Source organism: Terrapene carolina, unplaced genomic scaffold (assembly GCF_002925995.2).
Source record: "Terrapene carolina triunguis isolate 2854851 unplaced genomic scaffold, T_m_triunguis-2.0 Scaffold130, whole genome shotgun sequence".
Classification (NCBI taxonomy): Eukaryota; Metazoa; Chordata; order Testudines; family Emydidae; genus Terrapene; species Terrapene triunguis.
Window position 1 is genome coordinate 15,085,085 of NW_020664481.1, and position 26,152 is coordinate 15,111,236.

The following is a 26,152-nucleotide window of genomic DNA, read 5'->3' on the forward strand; positions in this document are numbered from 1 at the left end:
CCTGTTCTTTTTGCGGATACAGACGAACACGGCTGCTACTCTGAAACCTTCCTTTCATGGGGAGGTCTTATTCCACCTCACCTATGTCAGATTCAGGAGCGATTTCAAAAATATCATTAGGAGTAAGTTTCTCCCAAGGCGGATGTGTGGAAGGATATGAAGAAGTGATATCGTCTTGTGCAGTGTTTAAATGATCCATTATGTCTCAGAAGGGACCTTGTATCTAGACATCTGGATTATTCAGCAGCTAGTGACTTTTGTGGCTGCGGCTTTTACTCTGAAGCAATCGATGAGGCAAAGGAATTTTAAACTGCACCGTTAATCGTAGCAACCGTTAACGTTTGCTTGTGGCTAAATCCGCTCCCTCGCCGGCTTGGCACTGGTGGGGGTTCTACACGGGCTGGTAGGAAGCCTCCCCTACAGGCTATGGAGCCCTGATGCTGCACTAGCCCCCACATCTGTACCAGATGTCCGCAGAGATCTATAGCCAGTGGATCCACATAGCAGTGTGTTCACCTGGCCTGTTCCCCCAGCCCTCAAACCTCTCTGCACGTGAGCGCATTTGCACAGGTAATATGCCTGTGCAGTTATTGTGATTGTGTGTGCACGATCCCAGTGCCTGCACACACTGGTCAGTCACCTGTGCATTGCATATGTGGTTATGTAATGCACAAATTAGGGCCATTATTTAACAAGTTACTTAAGCACATAAATCAATGTCCTTAAAGTTAGGCACACGCTTAAGTACCTTGCTGAATTAGGGACTAGCTGAGTAATACATGCAGTGCAGAGCCAACAACCCCAGAGGGCTGTGGGACGCACAGTGGGAGTGTGCCAGCTACCACAACATTTCAGGAGGTGCAGCATACTTTGCCTGGTGCACAGGGGTGTCTTGCACCCCACGTAGGGTTGCCAACTTTCTAACCGCACAAAACCGAACAGCCCTTTTCCACACCTACCCTGCCCCTTCTCTGAGTCCCCTTCCCCCACTCGCTCCATCCCCCCTCCCTCCATCGCTCGCTCTTCCCCACCCTCACTCACTGTCACCGGGTGGGGGCAGGGGTTCGGGTGTGTGTGTGGGGGTGAGGGCTCCGACTGGGGGTGTGGGTTCTGTGGTAGGTCCAGGGATGAGGAGTTTGGGGTGCAGGAAGGGGTTCAAAGCTGGGGCAGGGGGATTGGTGTGGGGGGGTGTGGTATGTGGGCTCTGGTAGGGAGTTTGGGTGTGGGAGGGGACTCCGTGCTGGGGCAGAGGGTTGGGGTGCAGGCAGGGGTGCAGGGTTCCAGCAGCACTTACCACAGCTCCCAGGAAGTGGCAGCCAGGTCCCTGTGGCCCCTACTCACATGGGTGGCCACTGGCTACGGACGCTCTGCGCGCTGCCCTCATGCCCACAGGCGCCACCCAGGAGCTCCCATTGGTCATGGTTCCCGGCCAATGGGAGCTGCAGAGATGGCACTCAGGCAGGGGCAGCGCATGTAGCCTCCCTGGCTGCCCATGCGCGTAGGGGCCACAGGGACCAGGTGACTGCTTCCAGGAGCTGCGCGGAGCCAGAGCAGTCAGGGACCTTGCCTTAGCCCCGGACCCCCGCTGCGCCACTGACCGGACTTTTAACAGCCTGGTTGGGGGTGCTGACTAGAGCCAACCGGATCCCTTTTCGACCCAGTGTTCCAGTCGAAAACCAGATGCCTGGCAACCCTAAGCCCAGGGGCTCTCAGAAAATGCAGTCCTTGCGTTGCCCTGGACTGTGACTGTGTCCTGTTGCTGTGCAGGGGTACAAAGGTAGAAGGGTGCTTTCACCCACCTAGGCCCGCTCATCCATAAGAAACAATCTGGTCTCTGGTTCTGAACATCGGAGCCCTAATTTCTTTAGTGCCAAAATATGATTCCATGTTAGGTTCAGCATGACATTTCTGGATACATAGCTGCTATTAGAGCTGGGCAAACTCTCCATCATGAAAAGCTTATTCAGCGAATATATCTATCCTCCCTCCTTTTTTTCTTCTTTGTGACTCATCCATGAACAGTTTTGAATCTTTAGACGCTTGTCCAATGTTACAGAATTGTTCAAACCCTTTCTGTGAAATTACTTCAGCCCATTTGCTTGCACTGCATCTTTTACTATTGGCTGAGGTTTACTCTTGGTGTGTGATTGGCCACCTGAGTCAGATGGTTTTGTTTCTGCTCCTTGACTCAAACGTCTATAAAGAGAAGGAGGGATTTCCAGGTAGCCCCATGAGCACTTCTGGCATTGAGACACATTGGCATTTTGCTTTCTCAAAGGTTCTTGCAAACAAAAAAAATCCCTCATGGGAAATGAATGCAAGAATCATGAATACCATTCAAGCTATGTCACAGCTTCTGTTCTAGTAGATGCTTGTTAGTCTTTTTTGAAGTCTCTTGCAGCTCTTTTATTATGCAGTCCATGTTAGCTGATGTTATGCCGGCCTCATAAATTCTTTACAATGGTTGCAGTTGACATAACAGAGTTCTGAAAACCTGTTCTTATAAGGCGGTTGGTTGGTTGCTTTGTTTAAAAAAACCCTCTTCCTTTAATACCGTGTTCTTCTGAGGAATTTAGATGGTTCCGATTTTCTAATTTTGTTCCACTAAATAGGATCAAAGATTTTGTTTCCTTTTAATCAGTTTCCCTGAAAGGTTCCTTTTCTACTAGTAGATTTTCCCATAAATGTAGATGTTCTCAGTTTATAATATATGGCATGTTAATAACTATGATAGAAAGAGCTAGTCAGTTTAAAAAATGTTGTCTTCCTCTTGGCAAATCATTTATTGCTTTTCCCCAGCTATGAATCCCAGCTGATCAGACTACAGTGACAAGCTAGAAGGGTTTTAGTTTATAGAGATTAAAAGCAGTAACAAATGTTCTGGTGACAATTGGTAGATTGTTTAATTTGCCCCTTTAATGGAGCATGAGTGCTAAGATGATTGCAAATTTTCTCAATTAAATTTGAAAAACGTAACTTTTTTTTTTCACAAAAATTGTCCAATTTAGCATCAGAAAAACATACCTTGAAATTTTGTGGGGTTTTTGCTAAAAAATAATAGGATTTATTTTTAAAAAATTCCCTTTTCAAAATTTAGAATTGGAAATTTCATTGCTACAGAGATAATGTTTGCCTCTTTCAACATCATTTTGTGTAAATCTAGGCAATGGCAATTCCATATTTACCCCAGTGGGTGCTGTCAGAATTCGGCCTGGTAGCTGGGAGCTGCAGACAGTGGGATAATGCATATCCGCAGTTTCAGGCTGAAAGTCCTGGTGTGAGAGTAAACTCCCGTTTGCTGCCTGCCATCACGATGCTGCTGCAAGTCTAAGCAAACAACCCAATGCATTATGCAGACCATAAACTTTTGAGCAAAGGTTAATCTCAGCAGCTCTCCTCCATGAGGGATTAAAAGGAAATGCTGTGCATACCCAGAGAGTTACTCTGCAGTGAAGTGAAGCGAGGCCATGGTTTTCCTGTCATTAATCACGTGCTGGGTTGGTGAGCTGGTTGCAGTATAGAAAGTACCATTCTTAACTCACTTTGTTGCCACCGATGCTGTTTACTCCTTCTCCCCAAGGGTCTCATTTAAACAGTAATGTGCAAAGGGAGGGCATGAACAAGCCCTCTATTTATTGTGCATTGTTTCTGTTTGAAAGGCCCTGTGCAAACTGCTGCTTCAATTGTGCTGGCAACAAATGCTTTCTAAACTGTTCTCATCCCACATTGCTCTCCCAGAACGGCACTTCCCTACCATTTTCCAAGGTAGTTGTAGCATGGCACCATTTTTTAGCCTTGCGCAGGCTAATAGTGTGGGACACAGGGCAGCATTGCAAATCCGAAGCACTGAACACAGCCAGGCCCCAAAGTTTGACTTGTTTTTAGATCAATGTTAGGTTCTCTTTCTTTGACTTCTTCTTTTTAGCCTGTTTGGTGTACTTAGGTCATATTTTCAAACTTTTCACTGCAACCCTGAGGTCCGGAAACATAGCTATTTTATTGATTGATTGATTTGATTTAACGAAAGATGCAATTTTCACATAGGCCATTCACCACCCTTCACTCCTATCTGGGAACAGAATATCCCACCCTTTCTATTGAAATTATCTCCCATCCCTAGTCTCCTCATGGAAATCCCAGAATCCAGATCTCCCTCCAGGCAGGGCTTAATTTGTAATGAACGAGGTGCCAGGGTTCCAGCAATTAGGTGCTGGGGCCCAAGCAAATTTTTTATTTTCAGAACTGACACGGCACAGGTGCTGGGGCTATGAAATGCCAAGCCTAGAGGTGCCAGGGCTCAGTCCTGGAAAGCCCTGGCACAAATTAAGCACTGCCTCCAGCCTTTGTCCCCTTTCTCCTGCAGCCTTCCCATGCATATATCCCAGAAGGCTTGGAGTGCTTCTGTGACTGTGATTGTTGGATTGAAGTCTCCTCAGGAACATTCGTGCTTCAACTAGGCATGGGGCTCAGGAGCTCTGCTAATGTCTACACTGCCTCAGGCGAGCAGCTTGTGGTTAATAAACACAGTGTGACAGGAGGAAAGAGATATTTACTTTGGCTCATTAAGTTTCACTCTAAGAAGAGAAGGAAGAATTGTTCTGCTGCTTCACAGCAAATTATGCCTCTGTTGAGCCTTTCCTATTGCTCTCAGGTTTTAGTTTGAATTTTATAGGATTACAGATATTTTTAGCACCAAAAGGCATCACCTCAGTCATCTATTCCTGTCTTCCCTTTCCCCCATATGGCATTGGACTGAGTCAAGAGCCTTGGGAATCAGGGGAACCTGTTTGGATCAGTTAATTGAAAGCCTGCCGCTAAGGTGATCTTGGGCTGGCTGAGGTGAACTCTGGCTGGCTGAGACACTGGGGAGGGTGGGTATGTCCAGGGGATGCCTGAAGTTTGCATGGGGGGACAATTGCAATGTGGATCCAGGCTGTAATTCCTCAAGTGTCCAATTTTTCTTGTGAGCTCTACTTGTGATGGAGCTTTGGTGGAGCACTTCGGGAGCCAGCATCAGCGCTTGACTGAAGTTGTGGCAGCAATGTTTCCCCAAACCATCTCGCTTTCAGTTTTCAATTTCCTCGTTACTTCCATTCATCGCTGCCTCCTTGTCCCTTTTGACCAGTCCAAATAATCTCTCTTCTTACTTTTGGTTCCCTGCAAAGCCCTACGGATTGTGCAAACCAGGTCAGGTAAAATAGGAGTGAACACTTGAACCTTCATCCAAAACTCAGCTCCAAGCCAAACTTCTTTTGAGCTTCTGAACTGTTCATCTAAAGCTTTTGCATGTTTAGCTTCCAGGTGCTTTTGGAATCTTCTACATACTAAGCCTCTATTCTAAATCTTGTAAGGTTCAGTCATTCCTTTCCAGTACTATCCTAGCACATGTCTACTGTCTTTCATTTGAGCCATGCATAGATCATCATTTCAGACTTTCCTCATTAGACATCCTGCCTCTAATCCTTTCAACTTTCAGGTAGGGATGGCCACAAGCCAACAACCTTGATTTGAAAAACTGCTGACCTTTGAGTTTGAGAGGGATCAAAATGCAAACCCAGCACCAGATCAGAATTTTGCAGCTGACCTCATGATAATAGGTCAAACCAAAACTTTGGGACCAAACAACCTGAACTTTGCAGGAGTTTGAAATTCGGGTATGTAACTGAGCCCTGGCAGCTGTTCTTTGGACTCTTTCTCCATAGGTGTTCTTGGAGGTCAGGATAAGCTCTTGGAGGAATTATTGCAGCTAGACTGGAACAGGCCCCAGAGATTAAGGTGCCGAGATAATACAGTGATGAGGGCAACATAAGAATCAATATAGAATAGAAATAAGCCCCTGATCCAGAGACAAACAAAGTCAATGGGAGCCCTTTCTTGATTTCAATGGACTTTGGATCAAATCCTACCTTTTAACATTCTTATCAATGTGAATAATTCCTGATGATGTAAAGGCATTTGGCTAGTGCAGTGAAGGTAGCATATATATGTTAATCCTGGATATTTAATTTTTGAAAATGCTCTTGCCCCAAGAGAAAAGGGGACAGGATCCAGCCATGTCTGTGTACATAGCAGAGTGTCTGTTCCTTATGTGATGGCTGGATTGGTGCTGCCCATGGCGAGCCCACGAGTCTACTTCTCCCAAGAGGCAGATCAATTTAGTGATTTTCTTCACATCTCCCATTCCATCCCACTGCTCCTTTCACACGCACCATGCACACACACACAAAGAATGCCTAGGAAGTTCCTCTCTGGGGACTCAGGCAAGCATTAGACTCAATGAAGTTTAGTCATAGAATGAGTCAGTACAAGAGCTGGTCAGAACATCTTTGGCTAAATGAAATTTCACCGAAATATGTTGTTTCACCAAAGTGGAAATGTCTCCCCGAGACGTATGGGTTTCAATGAAGTTTTCCTTGGGAAGGTTAGAGAGAGAGAGAGAGAGAGAGAGAGAGAGAGACTCTCACACTCTCTGGGTCTCCCAGGCCAGGGCCCTAGCCCCCAAACCACCCTCCCCCGCACACCTCGCTTTCCCCAAATTGACACAATTACGTTTTTGTGAAAACATCTGAGTGTTTCTGTTCTGCACTGGACTAAAACAAACTTTGGAACCTCAAAAATCACTGTGCCATTGTCATCCTCCCATCAGCATTCAGGGAAAACGGCAATGCTTGGCAGCCCTCCCAGCCAATGGAGGAAGCATGACCCTGAAGCAGGACTAGATCTGCTTATCCAAAGTGAGGCATTGCAGAGTGAAAGTGGAAGAGAAGAGCGGCACCTCTTGGGGTGATGGGGAAGGTGGGTCTCGGGTAAAGCTGGAAGGATCAGTGATTATTTAAAATAATTCTTGTAAGGCTTTACTAGAGTTTGTCACTTGGAACCCAATGCTGCCTGCTACACAGCCATTAACAACACTCGCTTGGGGCAGGATCGGGCCCAGAGTGGTGCTTATCTCAAGGGTTGATTGTTTCCAATGAGGTCTCTGAGCCACTTGCTGTCTTCCAACTTCTTCATACAAAGAACCACCAACTTTTCTGCAGGGAACTTGTGAGGAGCAGATGGTAGCTGGCTCTCTGCAGCTGGACAGAGGAGGAAGGGGAAAGCGAGCAGGTGCAAGGAGCTTCCCCACACCCATGCACACCTGCACAGGGGTCAGCCACAATCCCAATCCACAAGCACCCTAAGTGCAGCATAAATCCTTATGGCATTGCTAGCCATCCCAAAGTGCTAGGGGAGGCATGGACTCACCTTCTTCCTCATTAGCTGGCATCAAGGTTGGATGCTTTTTAAAAAGATCTGCTCTAGGAATTGTTTGGGGGCAGTTCTCTGGCTTGTGTTATGCAGGAGGTCAGACTAGATGATCCCAATGGCCCCTTTTGGCCTTGGGATCTATGAATATGAATGAGAAAAGCATGCTGCACCACCAGACAGATGTAGGAGCCACCTCCCTTCCTGCCAGAACACATTCTGCCTGTCGTGTGCTCTGCACGTCTGAAGCGTGGCACGTGGAGCGATTTGCTTCCCCCTTTCCCTCCCTCCTCCCCTTTTGTGAGGCTGGGGCTCGCAGAGGCACAGCACAGCCCGCCCCTCCCCCCCGAGAGCCGTTCTCTTTTTCTCTCGTGTCGCTGGGCGTATTGTATTTCTTGGCACTGAGGATCCATGACATCTTGATTTTCAGACAGTCAAATAAAATAGAAAAATAATGCACACTTTAATAGGTTGACATGCTGCTTCAGGCCAAGTGCGAGTATTTCTTTAACATTTGCTTTGCTGCCTTATGTCAGTAACAGTTGCTATTAAAAGTAAACACCCCAACTGGTTAAATCAACAGTGTTTTATTTATTCAAGCTCATAAACTACAGTAGCTGGAGGTAACTTTATGAAGTGCCGACCCCTGAGGGAGAAGAAGAAATAATGTGAAATTATTGCATACAGGCCATCCATCGTGAGCCTTAGAGGAAGGGGATTTACTGGTGATTGATATTCTTTGCAAAGGAAAACAATAATCCTATGGAAGCAATACACCAGTGAAACTTCTGTCCTCTTACGAGTGAAAACATGGCATATGCTAAGATCCTAATTTCTTTGCCAGTTCCATTACAGTTGTGGCTCAGGGAGAAAATAATACATCAAAAATAATAGTAAATAATAATAATTAATAATAGAATATTCAATTTGCAAACAACTTAATGGCAGCTGGATACATACAGGTAAATGTTAATAAACCATGTTATGCACTATGACCTCACCTCTTCCCCTAGTGCTCCCATTAACCTTATGCCTGCCTCAAGGAGAAAAACCAGACCCTGTGATTGAAACTCTTAGTACTGATATTTTTAATCCTCTGATCCTGACATTTTAATTAGATATGGAATGTTTCACTGTCCTAAACTGTCATCTAGTATTTTGGGGTTTGGGGGGGCGTAGTCACCATTCCACCCTCAGAAATGGCAGCCTTTCAATGATGGGCAAAATGATCCCAATATATAAGCACAATTTTCAGAGGAACCAGAGGTGCAGTTGCACGCACAAAATTCACTTGCAACTGGGGGCCTAATTTATACATGTAGTTATGATCGCTGCATATGCACATTGGTAATTAATTGTGCGTGCAAATGACTGTTATTGCCTATTTGTGTATGCAGTTGCACACACAGTTGCTGAACCTGCATGGGCAAATCAAGTGTGGATTTTGAATACATAGTTGCATGGGCCAGTGTGAAAAGTACTTTAGAATTAAAGGTGCCCATAAAGGAAAACTAGGACTTGGAATGCATGCACACATCCCAGTGCATCTGTTACCCTCTGTGGGCCCCTTTAAAAGAAAAAGTTGTAGCTGCAGGGCCCAGAAGCAGGAGTAAGCATGTGCCCTTAAGGAAACTGGATTTAAGGCTTCCTGCCTCAGACACTGAAATCAATGGAAGCTGCGGTGGGTGCTGGCTCCATTGAAAATTAGGCCCATAGTGACCCTGTAAAGAAACATCACTCCTTCATTCTGACACGACATTGAACTGAATGAGAGGACATACTACTGCTCCAGGTGAAGTTTAAGTGTGTCCTCCTTTAAATGCCGTAGATGGGTTTTTTATGAATATTATTTACTCTTAAGCTTTCAGGGTTATAAATCTTTCTTTGTGATAAATCCAATTATGAACTCATCAAAACCTTGAGTATTTAAAAAGAGGGATTAATCATACAGCCATGTGGAAGAAATTAACAGCTTCTGTGAAAGTTATCTGCATAGATACTCTTCACTGGCATCTTCTTAGTCCAGCTGTCATAATACATTTGATGGGCACAATAAGGCATAAGATTGTCCTATATTCAAAGCAAAACAAAATAAAAAAAATCTACAATGACACAGTTACTGTGATAAATACCAAACTATATTTTTTAAATAAGCATAAAGTGTATTCTGGGATTGGAGGTGGAGTTTGTCAGCTGAGCCTGTACCCAGCCTCCATAGCATCACTTGCAAAAAAATTGCACACACAAATACATTTGGGCTAAACACCAGGCCTGGTCCCAGGACGGTGTTTGATCCTTTCCAGGTGTCTGTTCTGGGGAAGGACTCCTGGATCATGGCTTTTTTCAGATACTGCTGTTTGTGAACAAGCAGGCTTGCTTGAGGAAACAGGTTAATGTGGATGGAGACGTGATTCCTAGAAGCTTTTTTCCTGCCCATATGAATTGTTCTAACTCATATTAATCGATGATTATGATCTGGAAGATGCTATATTACATTTCTGTAGAGGAGCCTCAAGTGTTTCATAAATCTCTCTCTCCCGCTCCTGCAAGGCAGGAAAGTATTATTCTCCCCAGTTGCCTGACTGGGATAACTAAATCCAGAGAGGTGGAGAAATATTCCTGGTCTAGGCCCCATCCTGGTCCCAACTTGCCCCATCCTGTAGATACCACCCTCTCTGTTATAGATGGGCATCAATCAATAACATATCTCCACACTGATCCTCCTTTGGCTGGTCTTTCCCTTGTTGTTTATCCTGTTATGTTAAAACTTTCTCTTTCTGTAGTGCATAGACCTGTTACTCAGTTATCCCTGCAGCGGCAAGTAACCCCACAAGGTCATAGAATGTAGCAGAGCCATGCTGCAGCCACTGCTGCAGCTTCAGGACTGCAGGGCCTTCTGTGTGCCAATGGTGCTGTGTGCATGCAGTGGCCCATCTTGTTGTTCCAAGCAGCTGTTTGAGGGTACAAACACAGGGCTTCGTGTACTCAGCAGTTGTGCATTGATGTTGGTGAACGGATTGTTCTGAAGCCTTTTCATGTTGTCTGTCCTGCTGGAAAGGAGTGGAGATTTGTATTGGTTTTCTAAAAAAGGAATTCAGTGTTGTTCAGTGGAATCCTTCTGGCAGGTGGAATGTTAAGGCTCCAGGATTGTAGTGTGTGAGCATTTAAAATTTGGCCATTTATTTGGAAACAGACATGGGCACGCTCCAGCTCATTCATCCAAGCTGTCCTTTGTCAAGGACAAGGAGTAAGGCCAGCACAGCTACAACTTTGGAGCCAGCTCCTGAATGTTTCCAAATAAAAGGTCTTGAGTAAGTTTATTTTTCCTTTTTAAACCTAAATTTAGCATCTTAGAGAAGCTCCTTTGGCAGCAAGAGGATGGTAACGATGACAAGATCAATCCGTGGATAGTTCTGTGAAGATCTGGAAAGTCCTGGTAAAACATATTTGATTTCATTCATGTCTGCATTTTGTCCACAGCCCAAAGATCTGCTCATGAGCTTCCAATGGTTGAAAGACAAGATATTGAGAGCTGCCTAGTTTACGGCGGACAGCAGATGATCCTGTCTGGTCAGAATTTCACAGCCGAGTCTAAAGTTGTATTCACTGAGAAGACGTCAGGTAAGGCAGATTTTGCAGTGTTTCTCTGATGAAATGTATAGTCTTAGGAACTGATCCTAAAAATATGTCACACATTATGAATAACTGTACTCATATGAGTAATCCCACTAAAGTTCACATGAGTAAAGTCATTCCAGTCACTGGAGCTAATCATATAAGTAAAGTTACTCGTGGGAGTAAATATCTGTGATAGGTCCTCGGAAGATAAGGCAAATAGTGTTGTTCCCATTTTATAGTTGGGTAAATTGAGGCATGGAATGATTAAGTGATGTGCCCAAGGTCTCATAGGAGTAATTGGGCTTGGGACTCTTGAGCAGCGTATAATTTTAATACAACAGGTATGATTAATGATCATTGTCTTTTGGGGGGGGAAATAAAGGCTAGGGCCAGTAATTGCCCAATAAAATATGGACTTAATTAAAAATAAAAGTGAGGTCAGCCTCAGTCGCTCACACACCATCAGAAAGTGTGTTGCTATTTAGTGGAGAGACCAGCGGTCTATGGGCCACCAATCCTTCCTTGGAAATTTTAATGTCAGTCAGAACAATTTCTTGGTTCACTTTTTTTTTTATTAGGCCTGTGTGTTGATTCTTTCCCTGCTGTGCTGCCATTGTTCCGTCAATGTCCGTGAATTGTTGGGGTGCATGAGAGTATTTTGGTAGCATAGCACTGCTAGCTGTTTTGCAGTGACTAAAGAGGGTTAATGGCTCCTCTCAATGCCATTTTGAAGCAGCGTCTGAAATCCCCTCTCCCTATTTTCATAGGACTTCTAGAGAAATTTGTGACCAAAATGGATGTTAGAAAGTAAAACAAACAAGAATTCTGACCACATGAAATCTAAGGGCATCTACTCTAAGAAGAATAAAGACCTAAAATCAGTCTGAGATTGATGTTTTCCACCTGGGATGATCCCCATCCATCAGAATGTGGAACACCATGTACTGCTATCTGACTGGCATTGCATGGATGTACTACTAGAGCGAAAATATGAGACAGTTAATGGAGATGGTGTGTGGGTAGTGGAACAATAGGTGCCTTCCAAACAACAGAATGTGATGGGATTGAAAATCTTTCCAATACAGTGTACCATTTTTACAAACTGACTGCACAAAGGAAGTCTTTTTGATAACAGAGCAAAAATATAGCTCATATCTTCATAGCTAACCCCAAGCAAATGAAGTTGAGATTAATTTGGATCTGTTTCAACACATGCCTTAATTCTTGCCAGAAGTACCTTCCAAATAGCAGGATGTAGGGAATATCCGTCCAAGAAGAGAGGAAGGATGGGATTCTTGTGATTAAGGCATGGAATGGGAAGGTGAAAGATGGTTCTGTTCCCAGCTATTTGAAACCAGTGGGAGCTGCAGGTGCTCAGCACTGCTGATAATCAGGGCCTCTGTGCTTCAGTTTGGGGATTATTATTAGTATTAATAATTACCTGCATTACTGGAGCAGCTAGGAGCCCTAATCATGGACCAGGATCCTATAGTGCTAGGTGCGGTACAAACATAGAACAAAAGGATGGTCCCTGCCCCCAAAGAATTTACAGTCTAAGTCTAAAACAAGAGCCAACAGGTGGAGACAAGCAGACAGGAGAGCACCAGCAAACAATGAGAGGGATAATGCAACCCCCTGCCTCAGAGTGAGGGTGTGAGACCTAATTTATTAATGTTTATAACAGTATTTGAGATCTTTGGGTGCAAGCTGCTGGAGAAACACTAAGAATATTTTTTTAAAGGGGTAGCTTGAGTGCTGCAGCTCTGATCTTCATGCTATCTTATAAACACTGATAAGCTGTTCAGAAGCAAACAACGCCAAAATAAACCCACGGTCGGTGGGTTGTGCATCTTTCTGGTGCCCCTGTCATTGTTGCTTCCGCTTTCAGATAGCTAAGCTGCCCTAGTGAGCCGATGCAAGGATTACATCTTTGTGAAGGAATTAAGCTGCACCAGCACACAGGGAAAGTATGATTATCTCTGAGTTTCACTTTGTGAACTCATGGGCCTTGTCCGCATGGGGAAATTGTCTCAAAAATTTCCCACATTGGCTGTCCCTGTTTCAGTTCCATCGGTGCTAACAAGAGTGGGAGCGCTAGTGTAAACAGGGCACTAGCAAGTATGGGCGTTTAAACACTATACAGTGTGTACAACTGCTCTGAACATGCTTAGATGACGTGATCCTTAAAAGGTGAAGTTTCAGGCCGCCCTAGCAATCCAGCTGACAGAACCAGCGGGGGTGAGGATCAGAAATTTTTTTTTGGCAAAGAGACTAGCACACACATCTCCATGCAGCGAGAAATGTTAATGAACCCTTTCTGCTGTGAATCTGCGATTTGCCCAATCTGACAATTTTGATCTGAATTGCAAACACTCCAGAATCTGGGTGTATTTGGATGTGGGGTCAAAAGGCCAGTCTCTCCACTGAACTGGGAACTGAGGATGTATGACCTGGTGTGCAATAAGAAACAGAGCTAAAGGGCTATTAAAGTGTTTAATGATAAATTAAACTTGACTCTCTAAACTGAAACCCTAAATTTGCCATTCCTGAGATGACCTTTCAGTTTCTTCTTTGGATTTTATAGAAAACTCAACATTCATCATTAGAGAAATGAACTCTACCCATATTTGATACTAACATACAATATGCCATAAGGAACAATGGTAAATGTTACTGGATTTTGTGTACAAACTATTTCACTATATCAAAGAGGGCATTATAGATTTTTCCCTGGGCAACTCATTAGGTGATAGGCTGAAATATTTTTGTCTGGCAATGTTAAAATAACCGGTGCTTGCTCTGTTGTACTGACCACAACACAAATTGATGAACTCACTAACCAGTACTGTATAAAAGACTGTTGTTTTAAGACTGGTACAGGAAATGGTAGCAGGAAGTGAACTTCAGTGGCTGGGCGCTACAGTTAAGCACTGTAATCTTGAGCTCCAACCACGTACTGCATTGCATGCTTTTATTAAGAAGGCATCTCAGAACTAAGGGCCAGATCCTCAGTTGGCGTAAGTCATTATAGCTGAGTGAAGTTAATGGAGCTACACTGATTTACATCAGTTAAGAATCTGGCTGAAAGTGGGTTAAGATTTGCACTTACTTGGTTCTAACTCAAGTAAATATAATACTTGAGTCTATAAAACTTGATAAGGGAGCAAGTGATTCTGCAGATAAGAATTCATTTTCTGAGGCCAAATTATTCTTTTTATGTTGACGTTGGTAGAGGCAGGCTCCAACGTCGGAGAAGGGTTTCAAACGTCCGGAAATTCAAGGCTGTCCATGTTTTGGTTGAGCCTCAATCTTACTAGTAAAATCTATGTAAAAAAAAGTTCTGGAATTTCCCTTTTAGATTTGTTTTAATTACCATGTAGTAATTTGCAAATTACATGCCTTCAGTTGCATTGTATTTACTCCCATTTTGTGTGCTGGTTATTGCTGCTTTCTGCAAGTGGTAGGAAAGCTTCGTATTCCTGTGGGAGAATCGTACATATGCATGGTGTTTTCCTTTGCCAAACTCTTATGGTGGCCACATGAACATCATGAATCATCTGTAGGACAATGCAGGAGGTGGAAGAACAACCCAAATGGAAAGTGTATGTCTTTGGAGTAGATCCACCATAAATCTTTCATTAACTCAGCTATACAGTATAGCGAGAGGAGGTGGCTGCCTCTGTGCCCTTTGAACTTGGTGCAGCTGTTGAGGTCTCTGATGCACTGATGCTTAAAGTCCATTTAAGCAAAATCTCCCCAACCCCCCAGATTCAGACAGCAGAGTCCTGATTTTTTTCTCCCCCTGGAGTCTGTCTATTTCACATTTCTGAGGTTCCCATTTCTGTGGTATCTAAGGCTCCAATCCGGTAGCAATGTATATACATGGACCCCTGACTCTATATGGAGACCAACTGACTTCAAAGGAGCTGCATGTGGCTGCCCAGTCTTGGCCGCCGGGGACAGGGGTCCAGCATGCTGCGGGGGAGGGGCTACGGCTCTCTCAGCCCCTGTCCCTGGCAGCTGGGGCCGGGCGGGGAGCAGCCCACTGCTGCCCTAGCTGCTGGGGACAGGAGCCAAGCGAGCAGGAGCACCCTCTCCCCCCAGCATGTTTCTGGCTCACTTGGCCTCTGTCCCCGCCATGGCTGCCAGGGAGAGTAGCTGAATGTGTGTGTGGGGGAGAGGGGGAGGTGCAGGGAGAGAAGGTCAGAGCCTCACCCTGCAGGTAATATGGGGCGGGGAGAGCATGGTGGCGCAGGGCCGGGGGGAGGAGGGGTCACTGGGCAGGGTAGACACGTGGGGTGGACACATGTCCTCCCCTTTAGATTGTAACCCCCCCACCCCGTATGGGGAGGCATGAATCGTCTATGACTGCAAGGTCGATATTATCTCTTTGTACACATGGGGGAACTTGAGGCACTTGCCAGAGTCAACACAGAAAAGAAGTGGCAGAGCCAAGATGAAAGCTCAGGACTCCCTGACTGCCAACCCTCTTCTCATTCCACCTGCAGGAAGTTATACAGAGTCTGCTGCTTCATTTTTGAAGGTGTCTCAGTAGCATTCACTATGTCATGCAAGAGACGCTTAACTACAAAATATACTGCAGGCGATAATCCTGCCCTACCAGTGAGAGTAAAAAAATGGTCTTCACCAGGGTTGCTTGCACCAGTGTAAGGAATAGCAGAATTTGGCCCACTAGAAATTTTCTCTGCTGCTCTCTGCTTCCCACAGTCTGCCCTACGCAGAATGGGAACCTAATAATGTTAAAGTTTGTAGATGAACTTTGCAACCCATGATATCTGAGCAGGCTTCAAATTAGGCAAAAACAGTTTGCACTTCCCTGGTAGCTACAAAAGTGGATAGTTTTCTCATCCTGATTTACATCCAGTCTCAGTGACCCCACTACCATCTCCACTGAGACCCCAGTCTCAGTGACCCCACCACAGTGACTCCAAAAGGAAAGTCCCTGCTCTGTTAAGAAGCATATCTCTTCATTGCTCTGTTCTTCTTTATTATAGCACCATAGCCCCTAGTCATGGACCATGACCCAACTGTAGTAGGCACTGTGCAAACAGAACAAAAAGACGGTCCCTGCCCCAAGGGGCTTACAAGCTAAGTATAAGACAAGGGACAAAAGATGGAGTCAGGCAGACAGGGGAGCACAGGGAAACAGTGGGACAATATTGGTCAGCATGACAGGCTGTGCTCTCTGCACACCAGCAGCCTAATGGTTGTCAAGTTTTTTTAGGGCTCAAAGCAAAAGAGAGTGTTGAGGAAGGATTTGAAGGTAGATAATGAGGTAGCTGTGCAGATGTTCACAGGGAGCTGCTCCCAAGTGTAGGGGACAGCCTGGGAGAAAACACAAAGGGCTTGTTTGAAAATTTAACAAGTGGGCAATGGAGGCTGGCATCAACAGCTCAGTCATGAGTGACAGATGCCAGGTAGGGTGAGTATTGGCTATGATGGGCCTTGAAAGTGAATACAAGCAACTTGTGTTTGATGCGCTAGAGAGGCGGGAGCCGGTGGAGTTATTCAAAGAGAGGGGTGCCTTGATCAAAGTGATAGGCTAGGAAAATGCTCTTTGCAGCAGCATTCTGATTGGATAAGAGCAGGGCAGGTCTGCACTTGTCAAGGCCAGAGAGAAGGCTGTTTCTGTAATCAAGATGCACTATGATAAAGAGCCTGGATGAGCGTTTTAGCTGTGTGGAGGGATAAGAAAAGCCGTGTCTTAGAGATGCTATGCAGAAAGAATTGGCAAGATTTAGCCATAGCCCGGATGTGAGGATCTAGAGAGAGGTCTGAGTTGAAGAAGATGCTCAGGTTATAGGCCTGTTTGACGGGCAGGATGATGGTGTTGTCCCTAGTAATTGAGAAAGGAGGCAGTAGGGAATGTTTTGGGGGGAAGTTCAGAGCTGTGTTATAGCCACACTTAACTTGAGCTGGTGGCTGGACATCCACAATATGTCAGAGAGATTGTTTGGGTATAGCTGTCACAGAAACTACTGTAACTGCTCTTGTGCACATATACATGTTCTTCTAATTTGTGTGAGGAAGTCCCTGATTGCATACACAAAATGGGTGATTGCATGTTCAAATGTGCCTAATAAACCATCTGTGCTCCATTTGCCTGCTTTGCACAAAGTAATTATGCCTGTACACATAGGTAGACATGCAAATACGCAAGCCAAAGTTTTTTGAATACCCATCCCTCACTGCCCTCTAATAATAAACAACTGAGTTCATTTGCGCTATTTCTGTTGCTGATTTCTACCAACACCAGCACAGCCTTCACCACACACATCAGTACGCTGACACTGGGCAAGTACGTCCAGTTCTCAGAAACATATCACAGCAATTGTAAAAATAACAGATTTTACAGTAATTTTTCTGTCAAGGATTGCACTCTTTAAATATTCCAGGAGCATATCATTCAAAGCAGGTGAGCGTAGGGGCACTTTCTATTGTTTGGCATTTCTCCTCTAAAGAGGAAGATAAACTGGACGTAATGATGCATGTTGTCAATCCTACTAAAATGCATTATATGCAGCTGTCTACCATAGTTTAAAGGAAACTGTGGCTTTTATAATCTCTGCCTCTAGCTGAGGAAATGTGGATTGCCACTATAAATGTAGTTAAAATGAACACGTGCTGATCAAATAAAAAAAGCTCAATCTTAACTCTCTCTTTACTTAGAGCCTGACATCTAGTGGTCCTGAGGACCCTCAGTTCCAGTTGAAGTCAGTGGGAGCAGCAAGTGCTTGATACTTCTGAAAAACGGGCCTAAAAGGCACTGAATGCGTACAGAGGAGTGGGGAAAGCCTCAGTTTGTAATGGGAGTTCAGGATCCTCAGCATCTCAGAGCATCAGGTCTTTTAGCTCTATGATGCCAGGTTGCAAAGGGGGCGGGGGGGAGGGGGAGAGTACAGAAACCATGCAAGGACAGAAACGAAACACAGTGGCACCTCGAGGACAATTTTTTTGGTGGGGCTTTAGCTGGACATGGGCACATCAAGGGCTAAATCCTGTTGAGCACCTCAGCTCCCATTGAATTCAAATGAATGCTTCAGATGTTGCTCTTAAAATCTGGCCCTAATTAAGGCCACTTCTGGAAGTGCCCTTCTGTGCTTTGCTGTGACTGGCATGCTGTGTAGTGACATACAGTTTTGCTGGTGTGCAGAGCCCTGCCAGAATGTGCACATAGGCATTCTGCAGTCCCTACCTGCCAACATCCTTTAATTTAAACACACGCAATCTCATAGATTCAGGCACAAACCACTAGAAGCACATGCCCTTCCAATGCTAAAGTTTTACTTTCACAGTTCCAACGTATGGCCTGGAAATGCATGCAATTGTGCCATTAATTCAAATGTGCAGTTATTTATTTATATTGCAGTAATGCCTTGGAGTCCCAGTCAAGGGAGGGCCCTATTGTGCCCAAGTATAAAGAAGACACTCTCTGCCCTAGAGCAATGTCCCTCTTCTCTTTTTCGTAGTGCTAAGTCTAAAGTAGGTGAGAAATAGGGGAACAGCTACCTTCTAATAATCCTCCCAGTTTATTAATGATCACTCCGTTCACCTCAAAAACATCCACGGGAAATACAAAAATTTCAGGCCATTTTCAACACCCTGGAAAATTCAGGATCCACAATAAAGCACTCCCATTTCTCCCCGCAGAAAGGTTTGCTTTCTGACCCTAGAGAACAACCTGCAGGATTCCAAGGAAGCCCCAGTAAATTCTGAGAGCAAATTTCAAACTCAAAGGAATTGAAATGGGAAAATCGAAATTTTGAGTGGCCAGAGCAAGAGAACACGACTTAAAGAGATTATAGTTTAACCTACCACTCTCTGATTCTATAAGAATCTCACCATGCACATGTACACACACCACTGTCTGTTTTCATAACTCACTGAACCCAGAACTCAGCATCAGGAACAGGAATTTGATTCAGTTTTTCAGTAGAAGAGGCTAGAAAAGGAGTTGTAGACTCCGGGAAAAGCAACAGGCTCAGTAGATCTGAGCTTGTCACCTTTGAACATGGGATTACTCAATTGATTATGGATCGACAAGATTTTTCCCAGGGACTATATGAAATAAATGTGCTACAATACTAGTATTGCTCCTTTCTTAGTGCACCGGATTGCTAGGATTTTCTCTGGTCCTCTCATTTTGTGGCTGCAATCCATCTTTTAAGGCTGGATGCTTCTGGATGCACATCCTCCCCCAATATACCCCTGCAGAGCAGCGGGATGGTTCAGGGGAATAAATTATACTTCTCTGTGCGGGGAGTCCCCCCTGCTTTTTATATTAGTTAAAGGTGACCGTCTGCCTTACAAGTTAATCTCCTCTCCTTATGACTTGCATGCCACCAAAGAAAGGTATCTGCAGAATTGAGAGTGGAGCCCAGAGCCCAGCTGGGAGGGTTTGCTGCCAAAAGAGGTCAGGTTTCAGCATGAACTGTAGAGGGCAGTGCTTTGGGTGAAGAAAGACAAAGATGCCTTGATAAATGCCAGTGCTTGAGCATTTGGCTGAAGAGGAGCATCAGCCATCAACATGCCACATGCTTATTATGTCGGCCTTCATGGCAGCTTAAAGTTTGCCTTTTTTCTGTTGAGCAGACGGGAAGTTTCATTGGTAAATGGAACGCTCTGCTTTTCTCAATCTAACAGTTGCTGAAAAAGCAGTGCCAACCGTTCTAGCTGCATGCTTTAGCTTGGGTGTGATGTGTAGCGTCCCAAGCATTCTCACACTCCAGGGGGAAGTTGTGTGATGTTAAACCGGGGATCCCAAAACCTCACTGCAAAATGGGGGGGGCGGGGGGAGGAATTTAAGGATACATTCACCAAGTATATATTTATATTTTAAAAATGCGGCTGCAGAAGCTGAGTTGCCATAGCTGTGAGAGATTCACTGAGACACAGTGGAATCCAGTGTTTTGGAAGGTTTCCCCGTATGACACAAGGTTTTGGAATTTTACAGCTGGTAAATCCTTATTAACACAGGCAGCCACTACTGGCTTGGATTCCCTGGCTCACTGTTTACTATGGGGGCTCTGGGTGGAAGCAGGCCTGTTCCTGATTATTCAGCTTTGAAACTTAATTGTTTAAAGAGCATATTTTTTTAAAAAAAAAGACATTTCTTGGAATAAACAAAAGGCAGCGAGAGAAGCTCCCATCACCTGTTGAAAGCAAATTGATCATATAAAATGCTGGCGTGGGTAGTGGAATTCCTCATTCTCCCACTTAGTCATCGCATCCTGGTGTGACTCATTTTCTTATATGGAGGTTCTCAGTGGTTTTATTTTGAGTGGAGCTTTTGTTTAATAAAATATAGAAATATGTGTATGATATATATTTCTTATTAAAAAAAAATGAAGTATATTTCCATGAATTGGCCTAAGGAATTATTTGGAACAGCTCTGGAACTACAATTTGCCCCTGCTGGTTCACTACTCAACTACTGTATTTGTTTCATTGCACTCAAGTCGAATTCCTTAAACAATAGACTCGGGGACAGCTCCTCTAAGACTTGTTCTCATTGTACCAAATGTCAGACTTGGGGTGGGGTTGAATGGTGGATGACTAATTCACTGGCCTTTTACCTCCCAGACCCTGACATGTATCTTTGGCCTTGATGACTCAAATTCAAGTCCTCAGGGAAATGAAAGCACTGGCTTCAGCTCACCACAAACACATCTTTATTAACCGCAATGGGAGTTTTGATCCAAAAACAAAAACAAAACAAAAAAATCCACAGCATTCAACCCTTATGAAGAACTAAGTGGCCCATTTCGGGTGAGCTCTAAATGTGTTCCAGTTGCAGTAACTCTAACTTTGAGAGTTATCTCTAAGACAGTGGAAGCTCCCGGGGAGCACTGCCTAGGGCCACATTCTGACCTCACTATCAGTGGTGTGACTCAGAGTAATGCCATTGGCTGAGATCAGATGCCATCCCCTAACAGTGTCTCCCAGGACGTTTCTGAACATTCCATAAGTGGATTCTGTTCCATCAGTGGAGTTGGCAAAGTTGTGATAGCTTTTGTTCTCGGGGCATCTTGAAAAAATTTCTAGGGTCTTCTCGGGGGTGGGGGGGGGCAACCTATTGCCTGCTCATAAAAAGTCAGAGACATATTAATCTTCATGCATTTTGGAAGCGCTTCCAAGAAGCACTGTGAATAGCCAAGCCCAGAGGCAATTCTATATAGGCATTTAGTGATGAAGCAACTGTCCTACCAGCCATGCTCAATTCCTTTAGAAGTTGATGTGGGCTTACTGTGTGATGAAAAGTTAACAGTGTCCCATTAAATATTTGGTGTGATCCTTAAAAGGCAATGTACATTTTCAATTGAAAATCACCTACCAGCTGCTATAGAATCCACAGAATAATGCGGTTAGTCTTCAGTTTGTGAGAACTGTGAAGAGAATTTCCTGAACATCTCAGTCCATCAGTCATGCCAGCTCAGCTAAGGCAGAAAGCTCATTTTCCTGCTAGTTAACAATCTAACGTAATGAATAAGGGATCGTGAATAATGTGCAAAGGCTGTAACTGGTTCGAGAAAACTTATTTGACTAATTAAGAAAAACAACTATAAGGGATCTGCAGAGGATCATGCAAAGTTTTCCTAATGCAGATTGACACTTTCATTTTCCCCCAAAGGTTGAAGCAAGACTTTTGGTCCGATCATGGTTTGGGCTAGAAAGGTAGAATTACATTCTTCCAACAACTCATTCATTTCTACAGAGAGTGCTGACACAATCAGATCTCTCATCAGGGCTTAGTGCTAAAGCTCACTGCCCTGAAGCAGTACAAAAATCAGCTATTTCCTGAACATTTCACTGCACTGTATGTTAGCGACTTGCCAACTAAGACAAACCATTAAATGAACAAATACAGGGAACCACGCCGGTAAAAACTGAGAAGTCGGCTATCAAGGCCACTGTGGCTTAGAGGTCTAAATCCAGCTACATTTACCTTCTTTAGTTGATCTGCTGGCCCTTCAGCTAGGCAGTCTGAATTCTATCTATAAAATCCTCACACAGAATTCAAGAGACTCTTTGCTCATGTGGACCCTGGCAAGGAGCTGGTTTGGAGCTGGGCAGTAATGGCAAAGCGTTTTCAAGTGCGTGTCCTTTCAGGGATAGAGCAGCCACTGATTTTAGGTAACAGGGCACACAGGGGCTTCATTGCCACTCTCATGTGCTTATGAAGACTTAGTAAACATGATGATAAAGGGGTGAAAAAATCATGAAAGTAGGTTTAGCTACAGTGCATTATGTCCCCTTTTTTAGAAATAGGTGTTCAGGGTCAGAAATAAACTACCAAGCCTTCAACAGAATATAGAACTGAATAGATTCCAATGGTTTTGAAATGTATTTTCCACCACCACCCTCCACTTTAAGTTTCCTTTCTGGGTCCAAATTTTAGGTCAGGTTCTGTAATCCATTCCAGTTACCTATGTGCACAATAAGAAGAGGCGACTTTGGAAAATATACCTGTCCTCTTCTAGGGCAGTTAGGCTGTTCCATGAAGTGCAGGAACCCATTCTGAAGGCTTGTTGCTTTGCTTTTGTGGCCTCGTTACTTCAGTACACAGGTGGAGAAGTTTTGATTCTATCCAGCAGAAGGCAGTGTTATACACACACGCTTGGGGGTAAAGTATCAGCCAGGCTGATGCCCAGTTTTCTCCGTTAGCAAGCAGAGAGGCGACTGAAAATGTGTTTCTATCTAACGCATGGATAGAGCATGATTATGATAGCTAAACACTATGCAGTTCCTCCAGTACTGACATTGAGCATGTTGCTCAGTGGGGAAGAAACCTATTTACATCCAGCTATAAAAGCAGGCTTGAGAGAATTAGATTTTTATTTTTTTCTAATTTCAATAGATAATATTGATGTTATTTTTAAGCCTTTTTTCAATTATTAATTTCAATTTTCACAGTTGCAGGGAATGATGTGGGGTGGATTAGACAAGAGGGGGGTCTGAAAATAATTACTCTGTCTCCCTCTAGTGGTTGCTAGGCCAGCTAGCAATTGATGAGCCTGCTACAGGTTGGCTAAGCGACACAAGTCTTTTAGCTCAGGCAATAGAGGCTTATGCATTTATCTCAAAAGGTCCCAGGTTGATTCCTGCTGACGACAACCGAGGGGGTCAATGTTACATTTACAACCATTAAAACACAAATTGTCAACATGTCCTGTCAAAATACACAGCCTTAGATCCATGTCTAATACGTTCTTAAGCAGCTTTTTTCTGACTTTGCCTATCTGTAAATTTTGAGCATTCTCAGGGGAAATATTTTATTTGCACGCATGGTGAAATCAACATTTATTGATATTTACCGATAAAAAGCGAATCCTTCCAAGCCTATAGAAAGGCTATAATGTCTCAATCTCAGCTGGGACCTATAGATTTTATTATAATATAGGTATTAGTAACCCGTGCATCTCTCAGTGCATCCACCTTCCTGGTAAAAATTCCACTTTTTCAATAGAGGGACAAGGTGGGTGAGGTAATATCTTTTATTGGCCCAGCTTCTGTTGGTGAGAGAGAGAGAGAGAGAGACATGGCTACAGCTACACTGCATACATCTTTTTAATAGCTCATTTTAAAATTTTGCTTCGATCTCTCTCTCCCCTTCCCTCCCCACACATTTATGCATATTTCATGCTGGTGAAATGTGTTGTGTTGGCAGTTGTGTGGAAAGTATTCTGTGTTCAGGGCTTCCCCAGATTGCCCCATCAGTGAACCCAAGAGAAGCCGCCTCTGTTTCACATTTTATTCAGATTTTCAGTTACCTTTCTGGGTGTGCACAATTCAGAGGTTTCTTTTTATTATTATTGTTATGAAAAAAATAGGTTAAAGTGGGGCTCTTTTTAATGAATGCAGCCATTAATGTATGGCCTCATGGCCTCTGCCAGAAGCTTGCTCCACTGATCATAGCCATGGGGGTTAAGGGAAAAGCAAATATTGACCATCTAAAATTAGGGTTTGTATGTGCATGACTATAAAAGAAAAGCAGCAAGACAGATGGAGCATGCCACATGATATTTAAGCATAAAGGTCAGTGCATGAGCTGCAAAATGTTTATATTCAACAGCGTTTCAATGCTTAAAGAACAGGAATTGTCACTGGTGACAGATTTGGTAGGAAAATGTTTAATGGCTGTGGGCATAAATAGATCCATGTAGAAGCATCCGTCATCATTAGAATGATAACCCCCAAATAAATACATTCCTTGTTTACTTGGTGTTAGCCTCGTTCCCACTCTTAATCCCCATGGACTTTGAACTCAGTCTAAACATCATCTGACTTTTATGCCTGGATTCATTAGGTTTCAATGCAGTTTCAGTGGCTCGGTCACTAAATCAAATCGAATGTTGTTGTGGTTTGCGTATGCTTCACAGGCCTCTTGAGTATTGAATATGACTCTGAGGCCTGTGTTGCCTTTGTTTTATGCATTACTGACGGCGGAAAACTCTCTGCCTGTAGTACTTCTATGCCCAAGGTAACTCTGTTATATGAACACTGAGGTACAGCACACGATCTAAGATGATCATATTCTGTAATGAGGAAGAATAGTGTCAAAAGTCCCATTTAGTTGCCTTAGTTGTTATTAGGGATCGGTCATACTGCATTGTTTAGATGACTCAACGTTATATGCATGTGCCCGCTGGCTTTGAGGGTTAGTTAAGGAACTGTTTAACCCATGCAGTTCTGAGAGTAAGACTAGCCCCCAGACTTGTCGCTAGAAATATACCAGTCAGCTTTTGGTTTTACAAATAGGATTTTCTTGGCTAATTTGACATTCAACTGTATCCTAATTCTTAACTCCTCTCCAAGTTCAAGAATTTATAGTACTTAACCTACACCAGGAAAATCTCATAACAGTTCATAAACTCCACTATGTGTCAAACAAGCCTCTAACCTTCACCTTGTCCAAAGGTGTCATTTTAAGTACTGGCTGGAACAATGAGTGCCCAGCTTGTCACCCATGAAGTCCTGGCTTCAAATGTGAAGGCAAGAAAAGGTCAAAAATGAAAATTAATTGAACAGAATCTGTAGTGAATTTCCACATCACACATGGTAGTTTGAAGATGCCAAGGGCGGAAATAGCAAGTATCTGCCTTTGAGGCACTGGCAGTAATATGGAGAACCAGGACTGTAACAAAAGGAGGTTTTGCATGTCGAGAGTTGAGGTGCTTTGGCAGAGCTGGGTGGAGACCCAAGACTAGGATAGCAGGAGGTGCTTTGGTAGAGTGGTGTATGGGACAATGCGCTACAGCAAGTGAAAAAAGTACATCACCAGATCAGTGTAAACACCATTGTAAGGGGTCTGCCTCCAGCTGTGCTTTTCAACTGCTTTAACCCTATCCTTCAATTCCTTGAGCAGAAAAAATCCCCAGTCAACTCCTAATTGATTGATTTATAAACTATTTTACTGTAAGATACTTTTTGCTGTTGATCTCCTCCTCCTCTTACATTCAGAGGAATCGCAATAACAATCTCTTTGGTATTTTTGATTTACGAGGAATCCTTAATAGCTAGTATGATGGCCTTTCACCATAACGACCAGCTACAAAGGGAATCCTTCAGTAAGTGCTGCTTTTCAGCCATGAGGTGCCCTTGTTTTTGCTGGAGTAAACCCAGAGCTGCCACACACACCAAAAAAAAGGTGTTTTCATTTCAACTGACTCTATAGGTTTCAGCAGTAAATGTGTTAACAGGAGCGTAGCTGTAACCTGTGACAGTCCACAGCAGTGGCCAAAATAAATGCTCATTATTAAAATTCTGGAATCCTCTCCATTAATTTACACAGTGGTCCTCTGGGATGTTAGGGCTAAGCAGCAAATCGGGTGAGAGGCTTGCAGACTCTAATTACAGCCTGCTTATGCTGTCTGCACTCTGGAAATCCATTACTGCCTGTAAGTATAGATAGAAGAGACAAGGGGCTCACTTTGGAGAAGCTGAGCTGTTCAGTACTAAAAGGAAATTATTCAGCATTTTCTTCCTGTAGAGTAACAACAACCAAAGTATCCGAGAGGGTGTTAAAGATGACAATAAATAAGAAAATGTTGGCACCTAGCCCCAGATTTTCATAACCTATGCATATCTGCAGTCCCAGTGTGCACTGCAATGGTTGTGCAGGCATTTGTGTTTGATTGCACATGCAAGTAACTGAGTATCTAACTGGGCATTTTTGCATGCCAGTGCTGTGATTGTCCAGAGTATCCTGGTGAGTGGGCAGTTCTGAAAAATCTGTGCCTCCAGATTTTAGACAAAGGGGTAGATTGTG

The 26,152-nt window shown here is 43.9% G+C and overlaps 1 protein-coding gene across 3 annotated transcripts in view; it reads left to right on the plus strand.

The window, feature by feature from the left end:
• NFATC2 (nuclear factor of activated T cells 2) overlaps positions 1 to 26,152 on the plus strand; it is a 125,427-nt gene that overhangs the window by 51,939 nt on the left and 47,336 nt on the right. For all 3 annotated transcript variants that reach the window (XM_024205795.3, XM_024205794.3, XM_029911800.1), the window contains one exon: positions 10,726 to 10,866. In XM_024205795.3, coding sequence (XP_024061563.1) covers positions 10,726 to 10,866 — 141 coding nt within the window. The remainder of the gene's footprint in view (positions 1 to 10,725; positions 10,867 to 26,152) is intronic.